The sequence below is a fragment of the Siniperca chuatsi genome, linkage group LG21, assembly GCF_020085105.1.
Source record: "Siniperca chuatsi isolate FFG_IHB_CAS linkage group LG21, ASM2008510v1, whole genome shotgun sequence".
NCBI classification, from domain to species: Eukaryota; Metazoa; Chordata; class Actinopteri; order Centrarchiformes; family Sinipercidae; genus Siniperca; species Siniperca chuatsi.
The window spans coordinates 2,663,345-2,685,392 of record NC_058062.1 but is presented as its reverse complement, the minus strand read 5'-3'; the positions used below and the strand labels follow the sequence as shown (position 1 = coordinate 2,685,392).

The window sequence follows — 22,048 nt, the reverse complement described above, 5'->3', positions numbered from 1 at the left end:
CGCTTTGTGGTATTCAAGACTTTCTTGTTCTTCTGTGCTGTCCCCCCAAAATCAGACATGGAGACACAAAATGTTGAATCCAGTCTAAAGGCTGCTAATCTTCTTAGAAATCAACAAAAATAAATATTATTACTGTAATGGTTCTGTGATGTAGTGAGGTTAGAAAGCTACTCTTACATGTTTAAGAAACACAGCAGTTCTGCTGAAGTTCTGCAGAACATGTGTGAGTGTGTGTGTGTGTGTGTGTGTGTGTGTGTGTGTGAGAATGAGTTAGTTTCTTTGGACTGATGAACGGTTGGCACCTGCCATCAGTGTGTGAATGCTTTGAGTGGTCAGAAGACTAAAAAGGTGTTATTCAAGTACAAGACAATTTGTTCACACTACATTGACATAAACAAAAATAATACAATAATGTAGTAATAATATACAGTAGGAATTATGCAGAATAAATTACAAGAAACATTTCTATAGAAATATATCAAATATAAGGTATATTATGGTCACTATAGGAACGTAACATACAGACAACACACTGTACAAACTCCCATCAATATCAGATGATTAATGAGAGCAGTTTCATTCTGCAGATAATCGGATCTAGTTGCTGCTTCAGTGAAGAAGCAAACACATCTGCCTGATTGCATTTTTTGATACGTTTTCATAGATGCTGATGAAGCGAGGAGTTTAAAAAAAATAAAAAATATTTCACCCCAGGAGATGAAATATCTGCAAACAAACAGCAGCCAGCACCTGCTCTCTCTTCCAGCCTGCGTAACTGCACTGTATAAACCATGCAGCAATTAAACACACTGTGAATTAATTAAGCCTTGCCAAGTTTGCATTTCCTATTATAGCTCTGCCCCCAAACAAGCAGACACACCCCACATACATAAAAGGGCAGAGGGTAAATTAAATTACACCGGAGCAGCCCTGCTGAGATTGAAATTCAGAGGGGGAGGTTTGGTCTGATAATAAAAACAGGGATCTCGTATGTCACTAAAAAACTACTGAGGTGCTTCAGGGAAGATTGAGGTGAACGGAGGTGTAAAAAAAAGATGCCAATTACCTGGAGAGCAGATACAAATACTGCCAACCGTGAGTCTGTGAAATTGTGTAGGAGTATGACTGAATACAAGAATGTGATTTGACTAAAGTAACAGCAAAGCTGCACTGATTCATGCGTTCAATTCCCAGGGGAGTCTACAGTTTTATTGGCACCAGCAAAGAACTGGATTTGTTTCTCAAAACAAGAAGTTTGGAAAAAGGCCAGACTGTGATTTGTCATTCATCACACTTAAACACTTTGTGTTGTCCTGCTGTAATTACAGAACTCTGATGTTCAACCAGGACTCTTTGCCACTTTTAATTAGATTTATTGAATCTCTTAACCTGGGTCATATTTCATTGTTTTTGCCATCCAGCCTGCTGGTTATGAAACTGTTATTGGGACATCGCTGAACACAGCGGGCTGACCAAACCTCCCCCTCTGAATTTCTATTTTGTTTATTTTTTTTTTTGCCTTTATTTGACAGTGCAGCACTGACAAGTTTTTAATAAACTCTTCAGCCAAAGAGGTTAAAGGTTTCAGTCCTGTTTTTCTGTGCGTTTGCAGGATATCTCAAAAACTAGTAAACAACATTTTAAAGAAATGTGGAAAGTGAAACCACAGGCTGAGGAGCCAGTGAACAGATTTTGATGGTTGAAGGTTTCTTAACATTTCATAAATTACTGCCCTTACTTGCATGAAAAAAAGTACAAATAGATCACATGACTGCCTGCCACTATGTGGATTTTAATGCAGGAAAAAAAAACCTCTCAGTATTATCTATTAATATCATAACTAACCATGTGCTTTCAATTTTAGGAGTAAAAACAATTGATGAGACTTACAACACCAAATTTCTATAATAATGGTCAGTTGCATTGCAAAGCTCCGCTGCTCCTTGCTGAACTTTCAGGAATGACCTGTGCCACACAGATTTGTTCACAGTGGTTCAGAATGTGGCTCCACTTCACATAAGATGAAATCTCTTACTATTCACTGGACTATAACGCTTGTAGTCTAAAGAGAGACATATGCTGTACCACTATACACCAACATATTTAAATTAGGTAAATCTTTCCTGCAGGTTGAACCAGAAAGTACTCTATGTGCCCAAATTTTGTGGACATCTGAACATGTGAATGTTGAACATGTCATTCAGACACTATGGGCATTAATCTGCTGCTCTGACAGCCTCCACTCTTCTGGTTTCAGGCTTTCCACCAGATGTTGGATTCAGAAACAAGCACATTAGTGATGTTGGTGTGATCAGGTCTGGCTCACAGTCAGTGTTCCAGTTCATCCTGAAGGTGTTGGATGGGGTTGAGGTCAGGGCTCTGTGCAGGCCAGTGAAGTTCTTCCTCAACAAACGTGGAAAATTAATTCTTTGTGGACTTGGCATTGTGCACCGGGACATTGTCGTGTTGAAACAGGAAAGGGACACAAACTACACAACACAACCTGTTGCCACAAAGTTGGACGAACACTATTGTCTGCAATAGTGTTCCCTGCACTGGAACTAAGGGGCCTAGACCAAACCAGGTAAAATAGGCCCAGACCAAAAGTACACAAAAAAAGTGTGTGTGCGGGGGTGTCCACATACATTTGGCCACACAGAATGGCTATGCAATGCAATTACATATTATAAAGGAAATATTGAGTTTATAAATTAGCGCAAATATTTTCAGTTTTCACTTCCACATAAGTTATTCTGATAGCAGGTGACTGGACTTGATTCAGTGATTTTAAATGTCTGAGGCATCTAGCAGAGTCCCTGTGTCCAAATTCTCTCCACTGAAGCCACAGAGTAAGTGGTAAAAACTACAAAAGAAGACCCAGGTTGTAAGAAAAGCCAATTTTCCTGTAAGTAACTGAGGTTCATGAGGTTCAGATGAACACAAAGCCTTTATTTTCTTTGTGAATCATAAAAATCAAACAGAACATCCATTAAAGCAGTAAACATCCATATATATGATTGAATCACAGACTGGCCAAATTACTGTAAACAAATACCAGAAACATGGAGGAAAAAATTGAAAATAAAATGAAATACAGTAAACTCAGGGGCAACCCATGTAATGAAAAAAAAAACTGAAATGAAAGAAAAAAACAAGAAAAGAAGAAGAATTATCAAGTATTTTGGGGGACACACTGATTGTCAGTTAAATGAAATGGCTTACATGCAGATGTTGTCTGGGAAGCTGCTTTTCAAAAGATAAGAAAAACAGTAGGGCGAGAAAATGACCCCATAAAAAAGGCACATTTCACAACTCCAAACAAGAGTCATCAGAATCACATTTTTCATATTCAATATCTAATCATTCACTCACACGGACGCACAAATTCACACACGCATACATATCTTTGTCTCCAGATTGAATTATAAATATCTATCTCAAGTGGTTGTACTTTTCATTCAGATGTTCCACTTCAGGTGAAGAGGAGGAAACGACCTGAAACATCAGAAAATCGGAGGATGAAAACCAAACTGCACAAAAGTGGCAACGTAAACATATAAATGACATAATAATGATGTTTTATTTGTCTCTGCATGCAGGGACTGTTACAGATTCCCCGTCCATTTCCACCCCAATTAGACAAAAGCTGACAGGTGCAGACAGACAGAAGCTCGACTCACCCTGCAGTGTTTTGTAATAACTGAAATTACCTGTGAGAACCTATCGATTCCATATTTGGTCCAGCTAAACACTCTAAATTCGCTAAATTCTCGCTGCAGTTTGGTGAAGACAGACAGTTGTATGGTGACAATAAAGCCGACAACAGCACACAGCAGAGGCACCTCTATAACCTTCAATGGGACTCCAGTGCCACAACAATTCTACAATGCGTGAGTAGAAATCTTAAAGTTGCAGCACCTTAAAAACACTTGAGTCACAGCACATTACCTTTCAATTTAAACTGCATTACAGCAGTTGATGAAAAAGCTGCACAGCCTCTCTAACCGCTCCACAACCCACTGAACTACTGTACACCTTTACACTGGCTTTGCATTTTAATTGAGCACAACTGCAGCGGCATTCAAATACAAATGTGTGAAAACTAGTCGTGTTGCAGTGTGGATGGCTGTGTGTGTCCCTTTTACCTCAATGAGTGTACCCGAAAGCTCTGATTGGTGGTAACAGCATCAATTTAGCCATTTAAGGGACATTTAAGACCCATACCAGGGACTACAGTACAAGTCTGCATATCTCAGCCTCAGCTGCTTCAATTTCTAAATCTCAGTTCATTACTAAATCTCTGGAATATCCATTTATTGTTAGTTTGATAAGCCAATCTGAGAAAAATCTGTTTGCATCTTGATGTAATGTAATAATTTTTTTGGTTATGATTATTGATGCTTTCAGAAGATACATTCACAGAAAAAAATTAACTGGTAACGCAACATAAAGCAGAGTACTGTTGTTGCTATGGTTACCTGCTGTTTAATATACATTGAGTTTAGAAGCTGTAGCTGTGCCTGAAGTCATTCACTATCATAGTCTTATTCGCCATTCCCTACATAATAAACACATTTTACAGTTTACTCTGCAGTGAGCAGTGAAAGGAGATTTCGGACAAATTTTTCACCATTACTATTCTTTGGAATCGACATTTTACAAATAAAATTGCACAAAGAAAATATAGTGCGCCAGGTAGCAAACAGGGAGTGATACTGGACACAGCATTTGATCAAACTGTTGACTGGAACTATGTTTAAGTTATCTGCCAATCAAACATTTATATTTTCTGTGGCCATAGTATGAATCAATATATCGACTACTAGCTCAAGTCACCTTGACTGCTGAAGTCCAACAGCATCTTTAAGTCTGGTGAAAAATTTTACCCAAATTACAAAAAACAAAAAAACCTGTAGTGGTCTACTTGGTTTTATTTGTCCAGAATTTATGATATCTATCTCTGAGATTTCTGCCTCCACCCTAATACAGTGGAGGTAAATACGACTTTGTTTGTGGTTTTTCAACAGCAACATTTCTTTCCAGAAACAATGCCCTTGTTACTCTGGATAATCCACAGACCCCACAGTGAATAGTCTTCAGAGGAACTACTTTCTACAGAAGAAATAGTCCCCAAGACACCAGCCTACAGTAAGATCTGTGGAATATCCAGAGGAACATGGACACGGTTCCCACTAAGACTGTTGCTGCTGAATTTTTTAATTTTTCAATGCTGTAAGTGTCACAACCAAATTTCCATTCCCCATTCATGTTTTTTTTTTTTTGTACTTACAGGGAACCAACTCTTGAAGAGGTATTTGACTGATAATAATGAATTAGGAAAATCAGAAAGACAAAATGAGACAGGTAGAAGATTAAGGTGTTAGGGCAATAATGAAGTCCATCAACATAGGCACAACTCAGAGAGGAAGCTGCCAAGTGTCAGTGAAATCAGCATTACTAAGCTACAGAACATTGGGTAGTGAATGAAGCTTTGTAGTCACTTTTAGCTCACTACCCTTCACTTTGGACCGCTGATGCCTTCCCCATATCCAGAGCTGAAGCACTGTAGCTCTCTATTATCCTGTCAGGTGTTGGACCGTGTGATAGATACAGTATGAGGCTGACAGAGTCATGAATGGGTGCTGAGCAGTAGACGGGACACATGCCTTGTGTGTGAACTACAGGTGCGAGTGCTTGGTGATAAACAGAGATGGAGCTCTTCCTGGAGGCCTATCTGTCAGTGGATCTGTCACAGACGGAGCTTCATTGTTCACAAGGGGACGAGGAGATCAGAGGCAGCCAAAGCTGAGGAATGGATACACATCAGCCATGAAAGACGGATCATCCCTGATTCATTCATTTTTCTTCTTCTGTTAGTTTCTGATCCAATTTCATTATTAAGCTGTGTAGATGCCAAGCAGTTTACCAACAGAACGCGAGTCCTGAGGTGACAGGCTCTTTTTCTTGTCGCTTCTCTGCCCTTTAAATTGCAGGATGGACAACCCACAGATCTCTTCAAACAAAGTGTTTGTTGGATCGTCGAACTGCGTTTGACACGAACCTTTCCAACATCGGAATTAGGGGAGTTTTGTAACTTCCGAAACCGGCAATGCGACAAGCAAGCCAACTTTACGCCGTTTGTACATGTTTGTATGACACTTCGTATGAACTTGTTCGTTTGAAGCATACTGAACCCTTAAAATATATTTTTAAAAAGTTGTTTATGTGCAAATCCTTGTGAAAATGTCAGACTGTAAGGTGTTTGATGACAAAACACCCTTTTAATAAATTACCCTTTTCAATTCCCTTTCATTGTTGCCATGCACTGTTCCAGCTTTTTTGATAGAACAACTGATAGACAATTGGTCCCTTTTTAAAAATTTGATAAATTACTCTTCATTACATTTAATATATGCAACAAAAGTCCCATAAAAAGGCACACTGTCCAACCAGCAGCAAGTAAGGCCTCGTGTACATGAACAAAGAGACTGGCCAAACAGATATGCATTTATTTATTTTTTTTAGAAAGTTTTTGGAACTGTGAGTTCTCATTTCTTGGTGTCAGTCAGGATGATGTTGGCTGTGACAAATATGAGGCAGGAGGCAGCCCACAACAAAACAAACCACACCCAAAAGGCATGGCGGAAGGGAGACTGATGCTTGTTGATGGCATCCCTGCCCATCACGGGCTCCAGATGGCGTCTCGCGTAATATACAAGACAGGCAGGGACAATGTACTGGATTCCTGTGCCAGCATAGGATCCTGTAATGCCCACCAGGGACTCCAAGTTGTGGGTGCAGAAGGCCACCACAATTGGGGGCACCAGGGTAATGAGGGGAAACACAACACGGTCCACCACCCACGGGTAGGTGCCGCCGTCCCGGTGGAATAGGGTCTTCCAGTTGTTGCGAAGTGTGACAGCAATGATGGGGAAGTTGGTGCTGATGGTGAAAACTGGGAACAGGCCCAGGAAGTAACGCAGGAATGGAATATCCAACACGTTGCAGTTGTCCGTGAAGTTCAGGGTGTACATGTCGTGCAGCAGTGAGCTATCAAAGCAGAAGATGGCGGTGAATGAGAGGAGGACGTAGAAGCCCAGGATCAGGGTGTAGTCTGCAAACACCAGGGTGCCGACACGTTTCTTGTCAGAGATGGGCGTCACCAGGGAGGGCAGGGAGTGTTGACACATGAAGGAGTAGACGCACACCCCAAACAGGTTGGGCACCCCAGAGAAGGAGGCGACTGGTGGGTGGCCCTCGCCAGTGCCTTTACCAATGCGGATGAGAGCCAAGATGATCATCATGGTGAATGCTGTAAAAAGACAACAGAGGAGATGGAATTAAGAACAAACTCTGACAGTAGATTACCCACAAAGATGTCAACAGGACATAAACCCACTGTGCATCTAGCTAAGTTGGGATGAGGTGGTGGTACAACATAAAGCCTCATACGGAGAGATGCATGGATGTGAGGCATCGAGCCATTTTGTGTCCTTTGAAGGTCAATCCATTTACTAGTATTCACATAGGCAGCTACGTGAGACTTCATTTGTAAAACTACTTAAAAGTTGTTTAAAGTGAGACTTTGTAACTTTTGCTGAACGAGGGGTAGTTACAGGAATAATGGCACATTGAATTTCCTTTCATTTCATAAAACATTCTCGAGTCAGTTACTTTAAAAACGTCATCATTGGGCGACTGACCTGACCTGAGTAAAACAACAATGTGTTTTATTGCTTATTAATGAAACGTTTCATTTGTAAAAGGAATATTGTGTTATTTATTCTACCAAAACGTACATAGTCTGATCAAGGACTCATATCTATTTCCCAGCTTGTACCTGTCACCTATATTCATTTCTTCTTTTTATTTGGACAAGGACAACCCCAAGCAGAATGTAGCAACATAATGGGCTTGTGTGTGTATTCAGTCCTCATCAACATTTAAAAAGGGGGTCAGTATTAGATCGGTAATCCATATTCAAGTTCTGTACTATGTCTCCATATTGGAGTGAAAAGGCGATACTCAAACAAATACATTTTCCCTCAGTTTAATTCCAATATATGTTTTGCCAGTTGCCCTGGTTCTGGCCTGGGGATTGTGTAGACAACAGATGAAGTTGTCGGCTGCATCTTTTGACTCATCAATGAGTAGTTTATACCATTTCCCCTTCATGTTTTGCTGCTTTCACTGAACTGCATTATTATGTTCATGTCTAATGCCAAACTCTACCCTCCATGCATGCCAACAACATGCAAGGCAGAGCTTAGCTGCAGTATAACTCTGAGGGGTTGATGGGCTGGGATACTGCAACAGTCCTGGGTCAGCTTGGGGCCAAACCCTGAAATTATCCTTTTATTTAGCCCCTCCCTAATCCAACCACCTTTGTTCCTCTCTTCCACAACTCATCAATTCCAAAATGTCCGCTTTATTATTCTACCACCGTAAAAAAAAAAAAAAATACACCACTGAAGGACATCTTGTATTAATCTAAAAGTGTTGACAAAGTTGAGTTTAGGTTGCAGTGGCCTTGTGCAGTATATACTGTAGTTTATAAACCCCTCATCCTGTGCCAATTTTATGTGTAGCATTTTTAAACACTAACATACATGAGTAATTATGCAGTTATGCAAAAGTAATTGTGATAACTTACAATTAGGCTACTGAGGAGAATAAACATATCATGAGCATTTTCCCCCCTGGCTTATCCCTCCTACATCATCTGACACTGCCCAAACAACCTTGAATAAATGTCAGTTTGTTCATGTTTTGTACTGTAAAACTATCTCCATTTTCTACCATTCTACCTAAAATCTATGTTGAACTTCCAGAAGACTCACCCTGACTCCAACTACTACTGCATTTGATTGAGTCTTTAGCATTCATCATGATCCACCTTGAACTCACATCCTGAACTTCTTAATTCTTGTTTTTTTATTTCTTTGATTTTAACCACTTATTGATTTCTTGTAAAATCGTTCCTATCCTTTTGAATTGTGTTTTAGGTTGTATTTTTTATTTCATGTTTTTGATTCTATGTAAAGCATTTTGGATTGCCTTTGTGTGAGACATGTGCTATATAATTAAATTTGCCAGACCTTGTTTATACTAAATTTCAATGTGGTATCAATACTGATGTTAAAACACTCCATTTACTGCTTTAAAAAGGGAAGGCAATACACCACATGTGAATAAAGTTCATTCTTCCAGTGTGGAACTGCCTTCCAGCTGTTTGTCCCAGAAACACCAGGCGTAAAAACCAACTCTGGAACATTTCATGGCCCCGGCATAAAGCCACTGGAGCCAGGTGAAGATAGAGAAGCCTCCCCATGTGTCTCCACCTCTTGCTGTTCACATCGCATCTCCAATTGATTTCTGGAGGTGCCTCTCTGGCATCTAGCATGACTGTGTCTAAAGGAGACCTCTGAGCGTGGCATGCAGTCCTGTTACGGGCTGACAGTCATGTGGCCCAGTAAGCCATCTCACCTCCACACATACACAATCAGCCCGTGACACCAGGTCTTAGTCATAGCCCTGCGATGGCCAGCAGCCAGCTCCTCAACTTTCATCCTCAAGCTGTCCTTTAAACACAGGGTGACATTTAGGAAGCACCACTCGGACCATAATTTGCCACACATATGCAGAAAATGATTCTATACCATACGCTTCCATGCACTCAGAGACTGGGTGTAATGCATAAATGAAAGAGAGATCCCTGCTGCCTTTGAAGATTTAAAAGGGCAAGTACAGCAGGTCCTAGAATAGTGTTGTTTCTGTTTCCAGCACAGATTGTAGAGCTTGAACAGGGTGGAGGGGAAGTGTGCAAGGTGGAAAAGTTTCAAACAAGCTCTATTAATAAGCTACTGTGTGCTCTTGCAGTGGCACTTTAATGCATGTCAGGAGCATAAAACTCATTCCAATTATCAGGGACGGACTGTGCAAAGGGAAGGAGAAACCATCAGTGACAAAGGCGTTCGGGACAGAAGTGAGTGTCTGGAAAAAAGTTAACAAGAATGGAAATGTATGTGAGGGATTGAGAAAGAAAGAAGCCGAAGAAGAAGATATGGAAAGTACTTAAGACTGAAAAATATTTAGACTAAAATAAAGAAATAAACAGCACAAAATGAAATGAGAAGAGGCATAAAGCAGAAATACAACAAGTAAAACAAGGACTACACCTGAGATAAAAGCTAAAATAACTATCAAGTGTCATTGATGCAAACCACCCAAGAGTGGATCAATCTGAAAATGCTGGCCCTGCGTATTAGAATGGTGGCGAAAACAACATAGGACTAGTTAGTTACTAGCAGTAAAGTTAACTTTCTGTCTCCTTAATTTTTTTGTGATCGCTCATTTTAAATGTTCATGTAGACAAACACACAATATAGCTGTTAATAATCTGTCTTTATGTTTATATGTCAGAGGACTTCATTATCAGAAAATTATGTGATTTGATAAAAGACTGAGTACAGTGCAGGAATTTCTGTTTACCTGGTTTACAGGTAGGATTTATGACCTGCGATTATTATTATGTAAGGAAAATGAAAAACATGTAAATTTAATCAGAAGTTCGGCTGTATTAAAAACACAGTATAGGTGATGATGGAGAAAATGATGGGACAGAATGGAGGTTTGCTGTCAGATGTTGGCTGTGATGCATAATTTTGTTGTTTGGCAACCAAAAGAGGACAAAGAAGGGGTTTGGTGTTTCAGTGTGGACTGAGAAAACGAGCTGACAACACTAGCATGGACCCAAATCACTTTCACGTGTAAACAATAGTTACTATGAAGCGAGAAGGAGGCAAATCCAAACCAAATTCCGTTTGTCCAAAAGGAAAAAGGAAAATGGGATGCAGATGCTAAAAGAAAAATAAATCATCCAAGTTTCGTACTTCCTTCATTGTTGTTTTTTTGTTTTTTTAATAAATGGGACATAAATCAAGGAAAGAGCATCTAGGGGCCACTGAAAAAGGAAGCATCATAGATTACAACAGAGAAATATATCCTGATTTTGAACAAACATTCCTCACCCTTGTTTCACACTTTCCATACACTTATATCAGAGTACATTTAGATTCAGAGTAGAATGTAAGCACTTACACATATCAGTGGCTAAAGTCTGTAAACCTGCAGCAAAAGCATTCAATATTCAATGCATCTTTGGCTAACATCCAATGTAATCTCTGGCTCTGGAAAAGCTCTGCGAGTAGGAATCCTCCCTACTCCGACCTTAACCCTCCTCATACAGAGAGGTCCAATAGCTGGGCAACAGACCAACCACCAGGACACCGACACAGGGATGTGTTCTCCAAGCCCACGTCGGACCAACAGTCCAAAACCTAAAGATATTCAACTTACATGTAGTCATATAGGACAAAGAAAAGCTGCAAATTCTCACATTTGAGAAGCTGAAAGCAGAGAATAGATTTTCTTAAAAATGATTGAAATGTTTAATCGACTAATCACTGCAGCTGTACGCAGATGTCTGAGAAAAGTCCCACCAGATATCATTATCATATTGGCATCTTTTGAGGCCATAAATAAAAGTCTCCAATTGTTCCGCATTAATCTCCACTTCTCTCTCCCAAAAACCATCTTTAGTGTGCGAAAGAGCCATCACTACAACCCATCTGTATGCTCCCTTTGCTCCTTCTGTCTTCTTTCTCCTTCAAACTCTCATCTTCTTCCCACCTTTCTGTCCGTAAGAAGCTATGTGTGAACCACTGAGCACAGCCACCTGTCCGCCTGCTGTAGACGAGGGAGAAAAAGGTGCAGGACAGGAGAAAGGGAGCTTTTCTCCTCTCTGACACCAACACTTGCAGGAAGGTTACAAGCATGGGGCTTTTAATTAAGAGTGCCTCAGGGTGGATGGGCACTAATACACTACCTAAAGCACCTTTTTGCAAGTCCAGCCAAGATTAAGCTGCTGCAAGACAGCCTGTGAGAAAGGACAGCAAGGCTGGCCGTACTGGTATGCTCCCAGTTAAATGTAAATGAGGGTTAATAACTCAATAATATTCCGAATCCCTCCAAATTGTAGAATCTGAAGCATAACATCTTTTTTTTTTTCTGCCCACAATTCACAAAGGTTTATGCTAAGTAGAGGCAGAGAACTCATTTATCTTACTTAAGACACAGGAACTATCCCCTTATTTTTCAAAGAAATTGAAAGTCAATCAGATGGTAGAAAGGAGCTGAATACCAAGAACAAAGCCACTAAAATTAAGCTTTTCATAATGTGCTCATATGTCACCGACTCTCAGCTGCATCATGCTACATGAGGTTGGCAAATCACGTCTGCCCGTGACAATTTTATCGCACTCATTGCACCTATAGCTATGAATCTCAATGCTGAAGCACCATGCAGCCATGAAATAAGAGCATATTAGCTTTGAAGGACCAAGGAAACAGAGTCTAGTACTTTATTTACATAGTAAATTCACTATGGCTTCCCAGGTCACTGGATTGATGTGAAAGAGGGGTGTAAGTCAATTTTAATCTAAACTTGTCATCTCTTCTTATTGTCATTATTGTCTGTGCCTTTTGTATGGTCTTTCTTAATATGTATTGACAGGATGAAAAAGCACCTTTTAAAAAGGTCCAGGATTTAGTGGCATCTAGCAGTGTAATTGTAGAGCCAGTGTTTGGTGTGTCCGTTCTAGGTTACTGTAGAAACATGGCGGTGCAAGATGGCGGCCTCTGTGGAAGGGGACCCCCTCCCTCTGTGGATGTAAACGGCTTATTGTAAGGTAACAAAAACACAACGATTCTTATTTTCAGGTGATTATACACTATTGAAAACATACTAAAACTCCTCCTAAATGTTACACACTGGACCTTTAAAGATGCCACTGACTCTCTGATGAAATCTCATCTCACACATTTCGCTGTCACCCACTACAATCCAGTAGCAACACTCATCTTTCCAAAGACCCTCCACAAAACTCATTCATTCAGATGAGATTAGCCATTTACCTCTGCAGATATCTGTCAGGATATAAAGCTTACATGCACTTTCAAATTGACACACTGGGCCACGCCAATACTCTCCAGTACACTTGACAACAGGAATTGAGCAAATTGAGCAGGTGTCAAACAGCCACATATCACGTCCATATAACTAGTGCCCGTCCATCTTGCAGCCTGTGATTTATATTACCTAGATGGGAATGGCAATGACCTTGTGAGGAATGCTTCAATTTAACAACCCTCCAGAGGGGGCTCTTACAGCTGTATTCTCAATGGTAGCAAACAAAGCTGTTGCTGTTAAGCCAAGGCTGGTACACACTCTCAATGCTCCAAGGAGTCATTGACTGCATGCAGAGCATTCTTCAGTGGCTATCTCAGACGAGATGGGATTCTTGGACTCAATTAATGAGTAGAAAATGGTAGAAGGTGAGAGGTGATCAATCTTATGTGCGATGGAGCACGAGAAAGCTGCAAGTTGGGGGGTCTCGCTCGTCGGAGAGAATGACTCGGACACTTAAGCGTGAGCAATTCACTGATGATAGTGAGAAGGTCAAGGACTTCTCAGCTGTGCTTTAATCTTTGAGAGGAGTGACACTGCTGTGACAGCATTTCAAACACTAGAGGAAACACTTTGTACTCTAGTGCAACGCACGGTTCTAGTGATGCTGCACTACTGTTTTCTCATCTCGTTTGCCAATTTAAACACCTCCTCCCCCTCTAGTGGTTTTAGAGGCACAGCAATCATCCCATCATTAATTAAGAGAGACACTCCTTAAGCGCTCTTGGAAAATCTCTTAGGTAATTAGCAGCCCTGGCCCTTTGCCCAGTTCTCACCAAGGTCTCAGGACTTCTTGCTATGGTAGAGCTAGATCATTTCAAACCTATCAGGACCAGAGCTAGCAGGCTGCTGCTCTAGTGTTTGCTGGGCAACTTGGTGGTAAGTGGCTGCCTCGTAACAAGTTGTGTGATCTCAGATAGGGCTATCAGTAAACACAGCAAAGAGCAGCACAGCAGTTGGCCTACAGTTTAGCCAGCCAGACTCCATGACACTATCTAACAGGTTCATGAAAACATCAATTAGCCCACTCACTCATCCAGAGCTCTAAGAATGTGTACATTATCCACAGATAAGTTAATACACCTGTCTCTATAACCTGCAAGACAGGAACAATCCAAAGAATTCACATGTTTAAAAAAAAAAAAAAAAGGTAATTATCTGCTTGTGCTTGCCATCATACACCCTCCTCTCCATTTTGATGCACTGAGTCAGTGTGGTTGGTTGGAAGATTTTTCTCCCATTGATTTAAAAGTCAAAATAAAAATATACAAAATTAGTTTAACTTTAAGGCAATGTCTCTAAAACATCTGGCGCTTGAACAATAAGTCAACTGATGGAAAATTAAAGGACAAAAAGTCTGATAATTGATTAATCGTTAAGCTCATTCTCTGGTTCCAGTTTCTCAAATGTGAGGATTTTCTGATGTTCTGTTTTATATCATTGTAAACTGATGATCTTTGAGATTGTTGGTTGGACAAAATAAACAACTTGCAGATGTCACCTTGAGCCTTTTTCTATTGTCAGTCACGTTCACATAAAATAAAATAAGTCTCGGGATTGAGGTAGCAGTGTGTAGGTATTTTTTCATTTTTCAAAGTCTTGTGTCGAACAAGAAAATTAGCCTGTACAAGAAAATAATTGAAAGGGCAACAATTGTTAGTGAGTGAAACAATACTGTATAAAGGAGAGACCAAATATACATGGAAATATTAGGTAATGTAGGTACAGGTCTGCCCACTACATTTGCACAGAATTAAAGCAAAGTTAGAGGATCACAGGTTCAGAATTTCAAGAAATAGATAACAAGTATGAACAAATGGCTTCTTTTGTAACAAATGGTTGAAGACGCAGTTTTAATTCCTCCCTTCAAATAATTCTTTCCATGGAATGAAGGCAACTCTGAGGTAAACAAAACCCTGAGGTCACCGACCATAATTAAACACTTAGTTACTGGATATAGATCCAATCGATCATGTTCTCCAACCAAAGCAGACATCCACCAAACATTCCCCTAATCTCCCTGGAACTCATTTCAGCAGGAAGTCAGACCTGTCATTACGAAAAGAAACATCAGTACTAAGCAGGGATGGAGGACAGGGGCACTAAACTAACTAACTGGAAGTCAGAACAGTGAAAGTGGCCATGATCATGTTGCTATTTAGTTACACTCAAAAAAAAGTCTGATGCTTTAGTCCTTGGCTGACAACAGGAGCGTCATAGAAAGACAGAAAAGGAACAATGTTTTCCAGTCTGGGGTTCCCCCCCCTTAAATAAAATTTTTTAGGACCTCTGAACTGTGGTTCTGCTGTACGGTTCATTAAGGCCTGCTCATATTTCCCCATTCGCCAGTGAGCTGCATGCTCTGGAGAAACTGAACTTTCCACTCAACCAGCCACCAGAGTCCCCCTGACCTTCAAAAACAATATCTCCCTCCCTCACCCATTTAAAAAAAGGCACTGGCAGCTGTGAATATCCCTGCGGGCACTTTCTTAGCTCCTTCTACTATGCTGTAGTAAACTAAGAGCATATAGATGGATGGTGAGGCCCATGGATCGCTGAAGCTATGAATCCTTAACTTACAGTTGTTTTTTCTTAGTGCAGAGGAGGAAAACTGTGCTGTTAACTATATGTCACATAAATATTTACAGTCAGGTAGGTTACTTTGAAGACGCAATGAAAAATGTTTTATTTGACCATTACAATTTTTGTATGTTCCCAAATATAATCTTAAAGAGTTTATATCGTAACATGAGAAAATCACCTTTTTGTTGTAAATATAGGCATCACTTTCTGTGCAGTTGGGAAAAAAACTGATCACTCGTGTCTCAGATATCGAGGTGACACCCTTAGGTCATCACCCATTGGGTGTTGAAAATGGCAGAATAGTTTTGTAAATAATTTATAGCAATGACCGACAAAAATGCGTACAGATGGCCTGAGCCCAAACGCTGCCCTCCTCACCACTTTCCATTTTAATTTAGGAACAATTAAGTGGCATGGCTGGACAAAAAAAAAAATAAAATCCTGCAGTCAGGAGTTATGGGTTGTACAAATGGTGTCACACTGACCGAGGCTAATGGCAACTCCATTGAAAATCACAGCATGTTACAGGCAGCACAGCAGCAGGCAGTCACACCATCACTCATGTTTGGTGTAAAAAACAGGGCTCACTGGACGAGAAGGTGACTACAGTTGAGTGGCAACGATCGTGACAAGGCCAAAGCCGAGGGCAGGAGGCAGGGCCCCAACACACCAGCCAGCTGCTCACCCTGACATCAAACACACCACGTCCCCTCCCAGGGCAGCACAGGTGACCGCAGGTGTATCCAGAGAGTGGTGAGTAATGGTCAGGAGGGGAGGTGGGATCTGATGTCCGCACAGTGTTCAGTGTCACTGCTTCCAAATAAAATAAATCCTGAGACCCAGGGACACAAAAAACCCCAAACTGAGTTGAGAAGATAAATGTGGTTTATTTAAAAATAAATATATATGTATGAAGTGATACTCCACCTAGAGTTAGCAGTTTCCTCATTTAGAGAACAGCGGCTGTGATCAGCTTGAATTCATCAGTCTTGTCACAACCACCATTTTTAGTGAAAAAGCAAACTAAGAAGCTTTTACAGCCACCTCTCCAGCCTGCAGGGAACGAGTGTTTGAAGCTACAAAGGCAGATCTAGAGTTTTGCTTTAAGCTTGGCATTTCTAAAATGGAACCAATGTTGACATGTTTGAAGCTGCAATAAAATACCTGTAAACACACCTTTGACTGTCTAACATTTGATTTAAAGGCACAGTTTGTAAACACATGTACACAGGGGATACTGCAGCCGCTAGCCCCAGATCATTACAGTGCTTACACCTCATAGCTGTCCAAAAAAACCACACTTACATACTGTATATCTGAAAAGAAACAATGTCTTAACAGCATATCTTCTCTTGTCCTCCAGAATGACTGCAACAAACAATCTATAACTCAAACTGTCTTTACACACTAGGAAATGTACTGTACATGGTTCTCTGCACTAAAAACAAAGATGCACAGCTAGAGAGAGAAAATTAATGGTCAAGGCATCTAAGGAGTGATAATCAAGTACTGCGATTCGTTTTTATGTTGTAGCTTTTGTTAAAACAGAAATTTATTGTGATTTTCTTCATGACTTAAAATCAAAATCTAATTTTATTGGCTGTTGGATCTCCGAGTGTCCTGTTCCTCATGTTATTGCTCAAATACATGGAGGAAATAAGGGCTTTGACTGGAGCCATTTTGAATCATTAGCCAGTGTTGTAAAGAGCCCTGCAAAAGCGACACCACCAATAAAATACATAACGTGCCAGGGGAGGGTGAAGACGGATGAAGAAGAGTGAAAGGTGCAGCTAAAACGCCCATGTTATTTAGCCAGCCAGACAGTGGACAGTGTGTGGATGCTGCTGTGATTGTGTGTTGTTTATGTGAGCTAGCACGCAGCTGTGCGGGGGTGGCGGGAGCGCCATGATTCAGTGGTGTTGTGGTTTTAACAGCCCGTTGCCCTGTGAGTGACGGTCCAATCAAGCTTGGGACAGGCTGTCAAGCATGTCAGGCTGAGGAATGAGAGGAGATGGGAATCAAAGACACAGAGCAGGACCGAACCATGATGGACGGACCTGAGCACAGCAGCCACACAGGCCAGAGCAGGAGGGAGGGAGCGAGCGAGGGATAAAAGAAATGGGGGGAGAAACAGAGAAAATGGAAATATATGTTGGTAGTATAAGAGGAGGCAGAAAGAGATGGCTAGAAGAAACCAAACAGAATTAGAGAAAGGGAGAAATGTTGTAGATTGATGATTCTACAATATTTTGTAGATTAGTTTATTCTTACCAATCCAGCGCATGACTGAGGTGAGAATCTGAAGATATTTGGTCTTCTGGGCGCTAAAGAAGGTGAAAGGCCCCAACAGAAGAGTGAACACGCTCTGCAGGAAGGGACAGAGAGGAAGAGTTGATTACTCTAAGTGTTACATAAGACAAAAGAACATCCATAGCAGCAGGCAAATACTGAGAAACCAAGGCAATAGCAGTAAAATGTCACACACCATGAATGAGGCCGTAAATGTCAGAGCTTGTCAGAGAGTGAATTTGATTTACAGGGGATGAATATCATGAACTGTAAGCTGTACAATCCTACCTTTGAGGTATTTTTAAAAATATTTTTTAATCAATTGTTTCTGTGTAAGACGTATTTATTCACGGTCACGGTCATTCTTGAGGCTGTATTTTGGTGTTACACGACTTTAATTAGTGCTGAAACAGTTGATTAATCAGCTCGTTGATTGACAGAAAATTACTTGACAAAAACTAACAATCAATTAATCGTGTAAGTTGTTTAATGAGCAAAAATTTCAAACATTTGTTTTCAGCTTCTTAAATGTGAGAATGTGCTGCTTTTCTCTGTTTTATATCAATATAAACGGAGTATCCTTTAGGGGGGGGCAGTATACCGGTTGTGCCACCTTCACCGGTGTCACGCTCCACCAGGAGGACATGGATTTTGCAATTCCATCATTTACCGTGATAAATGTTTTAGCATATTAAAACTAATGTGCTTTACTGTGGCTGCGATAACATGCAGGTAGCGGGCTACGCGCCTACTCATAGAACAGGAGTCACATCCAGTAACTACTATTTTCCTCGCTAACAGCAACTCTGGTAACATGAAGATGTGGAAGGTAATGTTATGAGCATAGCACGCCAATTTCTCTGTTGTTGGCTGCAACCCCCCGTAGTACACTGACTATTGTACTTATATAATATACTTTGGGTTTCCTGCCAAATAAATACTGTTGAGATGCCTAATCCTACCCCTTGTCTGTCTAACTCTGAGAATGAATCACATTACATTTACTAATTAACCTTCATTATGGGGCATGCTACTCCTCATATCGCCCACCCCTAGTATCTTTGGATTTCAGACTGCTGGCCACATAAAACAAGTTATTTGCGGACTTCACCTTGGGCTTTGGGAAATTGTGATGGGCATTTTAAAAAACAATTTTTAACCCTTTAAAGGTTAAACAATAATCGATTCATTGGAAAGGCACCCTCCTTGCCGTTAACATTGTGGCATGTACGTTTGCTTGACTCCTGTTAATTTTAGCTTGCAGCTCTGTTTTTGACTTGCAGTTGTGATACTTCCCTGATGTGTAATTTTGAAACGCTGGTGGAGACGTATCAGTCTCCCAAGTGCTGTCAAAATCCCATCAGCTCTCTCAAAGATAGGCGAACAGATAAACAGGTGGACCAATCCACAGTCCACCAAAAATTCCAAATCCTCTCAGTCCACAACTCTGATTGCCTATCTGATACATTTCTATATCAAGAGCTGCAATCAGAGGCAGTGGCTCAGCTACTGTCGCTCCAATTCCGTCAGTTCCCTCACTCCTCCTCCTTGACGACTGCAAAATGATTCCCTTCATCCATTTCTTCCCTCTATTCCCATTCTCTGATGCTCCCAGGACTGACTGCACAGTGCACAGTTTGAGTGGCATGTGATCTCAGAGGCAGTCACTTCTGTGCCATTTCATCTGAAGAGCAGCCTGCAGGGTTTCAAACAGGGACCTCACCCTCCCATCCAGACACACACTTCCATACACACCTCTGTGAGGACACAGAATAATACTCAGTTCAGTGTTGGAGACGTAGAAAGAAGCAGAGTGTGGACATAAAGCTATATCTTTTTGTTTTGAGCGTGCTATTCAAATAGCATTTAATAGTGTTCTATTTTGAATGGCAACATTAGGGTAGGTTTCGTAAACAGTTCAGGTGTGTACTTAAGTATACTTAGACTGAACTTACAGCATATCATTTACACACTTACAGAAAAAATAAAACTAAAACAAAAGCAGCAACAAAATTATGAGTAACAAAAACTTCATATGTCCATAATTTATAATATACCTATATCCCTATAAAAGCTCAGGGCCCGTAATTGACCAAGTCCATTATTGGTCACCTGTAGAAGTTTTTTCTAAGTGAGAAAATAATGGGAATCAAAGGTCTTAGAAAATATGTCCACAGTTATATTTGTCTAGAGTTAATTGCTCTAATGGAAAAAATTCTGATATTTGGTCCAGGCAAAGCTTAAAAGTTGGGGGAGCTTCACTTCTCCAAAATAGAAGTATAATTTTCTTGGCACTTTTTTTGAGGCACTTAAAAAAAAAAAAAACATTAATGTAAGTTGTTTGTACATAAGCAGATGTATGACTCTAAACTAAGGTCCAGGGAGCAAAGATCGTGGGAGCAATTTTGGACACTTATTAATTTATGCTATAAATTAGTAAGATAGTGGTGGTGCAAAACGATGATTCATCTGTATCTGAAAGTGTCCAACAGTACTCTACAGAGTGTTTGCTATGTTTGAACTAATGAATGAGGGAACAAGGGAGCGATTTAGGACACAGCTAGAGTCAGCTATTATTTCCAGATGGACAGCTGGGGTATCTGTGGGTGGGAGAGGAAAAAAATAATAGCTTTTAATTCTGCTGAATAATGATGATGCCTATGTGTCTATATATTAAAAGTATTACCAGCTGTCTTCTTGGCAAAGTGTAGCTTAAGCTCAAGCCAAGCCAAAGCATAAATCTGCAACAGCTATTGGAGGTAATGAATGAACCATTATGAAGAGAGATGTGCCTGAAGAGGAAAGGGAAATGAATGGCAGCTGGCTGACAGACAGCAGTGTTTTTGCCCTGAATGTTTCAGCGCAGTCGGCCCTTTCCCAGCACCTTTGGTTTCTGTCTAAAGATCACTTTGTAAACTCCAGCATGACATGGACCTGGGCCTAAGTTTGAAACATATTTTTCATGCTTAATGAAAATGGATTATTGAGTACCTGATGTAATGACTGAATACACGTGACTACTACAACTAATGATTAATTCTTATCGGTTTCTTTGGAGAAAATGTTATAGAAATAGGGTTGGGTCTCCTTTGACAGTTTTCTTTATCTGTGCCAATGTGATGGCTGAAGTTTGGTATGACAGAAAAAGAAGTTCATTTTTCCAATGCCTTAGTTTGAGGACAGTAAACACGTTTATCTACAAAACCCCTATTTTAATTTAACGAAATATGCCAAACGTCTTGTGCATCAGTGTTTAACGCTCTGTCAACACAGAGCGTATTTATATAGCACAAAATCAATTACAAGCTTTACAATCTGTAGAACATACAACATCCTCTATCCTTACTGTGTGTTCAGACAAAACGCAAGGTGGATTTTAGAGCCGGCACGACTGCATACAAACTCAATGAAATGAGACGAAGACACATCCATGTGAGCTGAAAATGTTTCAACTTGAGCGAACATTTGGCGCTTATCCCAGGGCTTTGTGAATCTGCTTCATAAACATACAGAGACAAGAGGAAAAAGAGGAGAGACTAGAGGAAAAACACACACAAAAAAAGTTTCTGGTGAGTTCTGAGTTCAGTCAGACGCTAAACTCACAATCACACACACACAGGCACACTTCCACACATGGTCAGTGCGTCTGTTGCTATCTAGCTTACAGCTAACATTTGTATAGTCGGTACATTGTTTGGGGCGAATCAAGCAGACTGCACAGAATGCAGTAGTCAAATTTGCGTGAATGATGCAAGACATAAATTTGCTTCCCTTTCTGTCTGAATACACCTTTAGGCCCTCAGTTCAGAGAATTGATCAAAAAATCCTTATAGTCAATTTCTAAAGCTTTTGACATAGTTACATATCAGCTCAAACACAGACCTTAATGCCAGGTCAAAATCCAGCCTGGTGAGGCACAGATAGTAATATCCCTGAGGGTTGTATGTGGGCACATGGCTGATGAATTTCTCTAGAGTTTCTGGAGCGCTCATGAATCACGACTGCACCTACAACCTCCCATAAAACCCCATACCAAACAATGGCCTGAGGACACTGGACTGCTCAACTGTATCTCAACAAGAACACAAGAACACTGCAACACCTCCTCCTCTATAGAGAAAGCTACATTTGCACCAATTAGATCACCAC

At 40.6% G+C, this 22,048-nt stretch overlaps 1 protein-coding gene across 3 annotated transcripts in view; it reads right to left on the bottom strand.

The window, feature by feature from the left end:
* Positions 1 to 2,928: 2,928 nt before the first annotated feature.
* tmem104 (transmembrane protein 104) overlaps positions 2,929 to 22,048 on the bottom strand; it is a 59,676-nt gene continuing 40,556 nt past the window's right edge. For all 3 annotated transcript variants that reach the window (XM_044181664.1, XM_044181665.1, XM_044181667.1), the window contains 2 exons: positions 17,882 to 17,975; positions 2,929 to 7,312 (listed from right to left, as the gene is read on the bottom strand). In XM_044181664.1, coding sequence (XP_044037599.1) covers positions 6,549 to 7,312; positions 17,882 to 17,975 — 858 coding nt within the window. In that variant the 3' untranslated portion in view covers positions 2,929 to 6,548. The remainder of the gene's footprint in view (positions 7,313 to 17,881; positions 17,976 to 22,048) is intronic.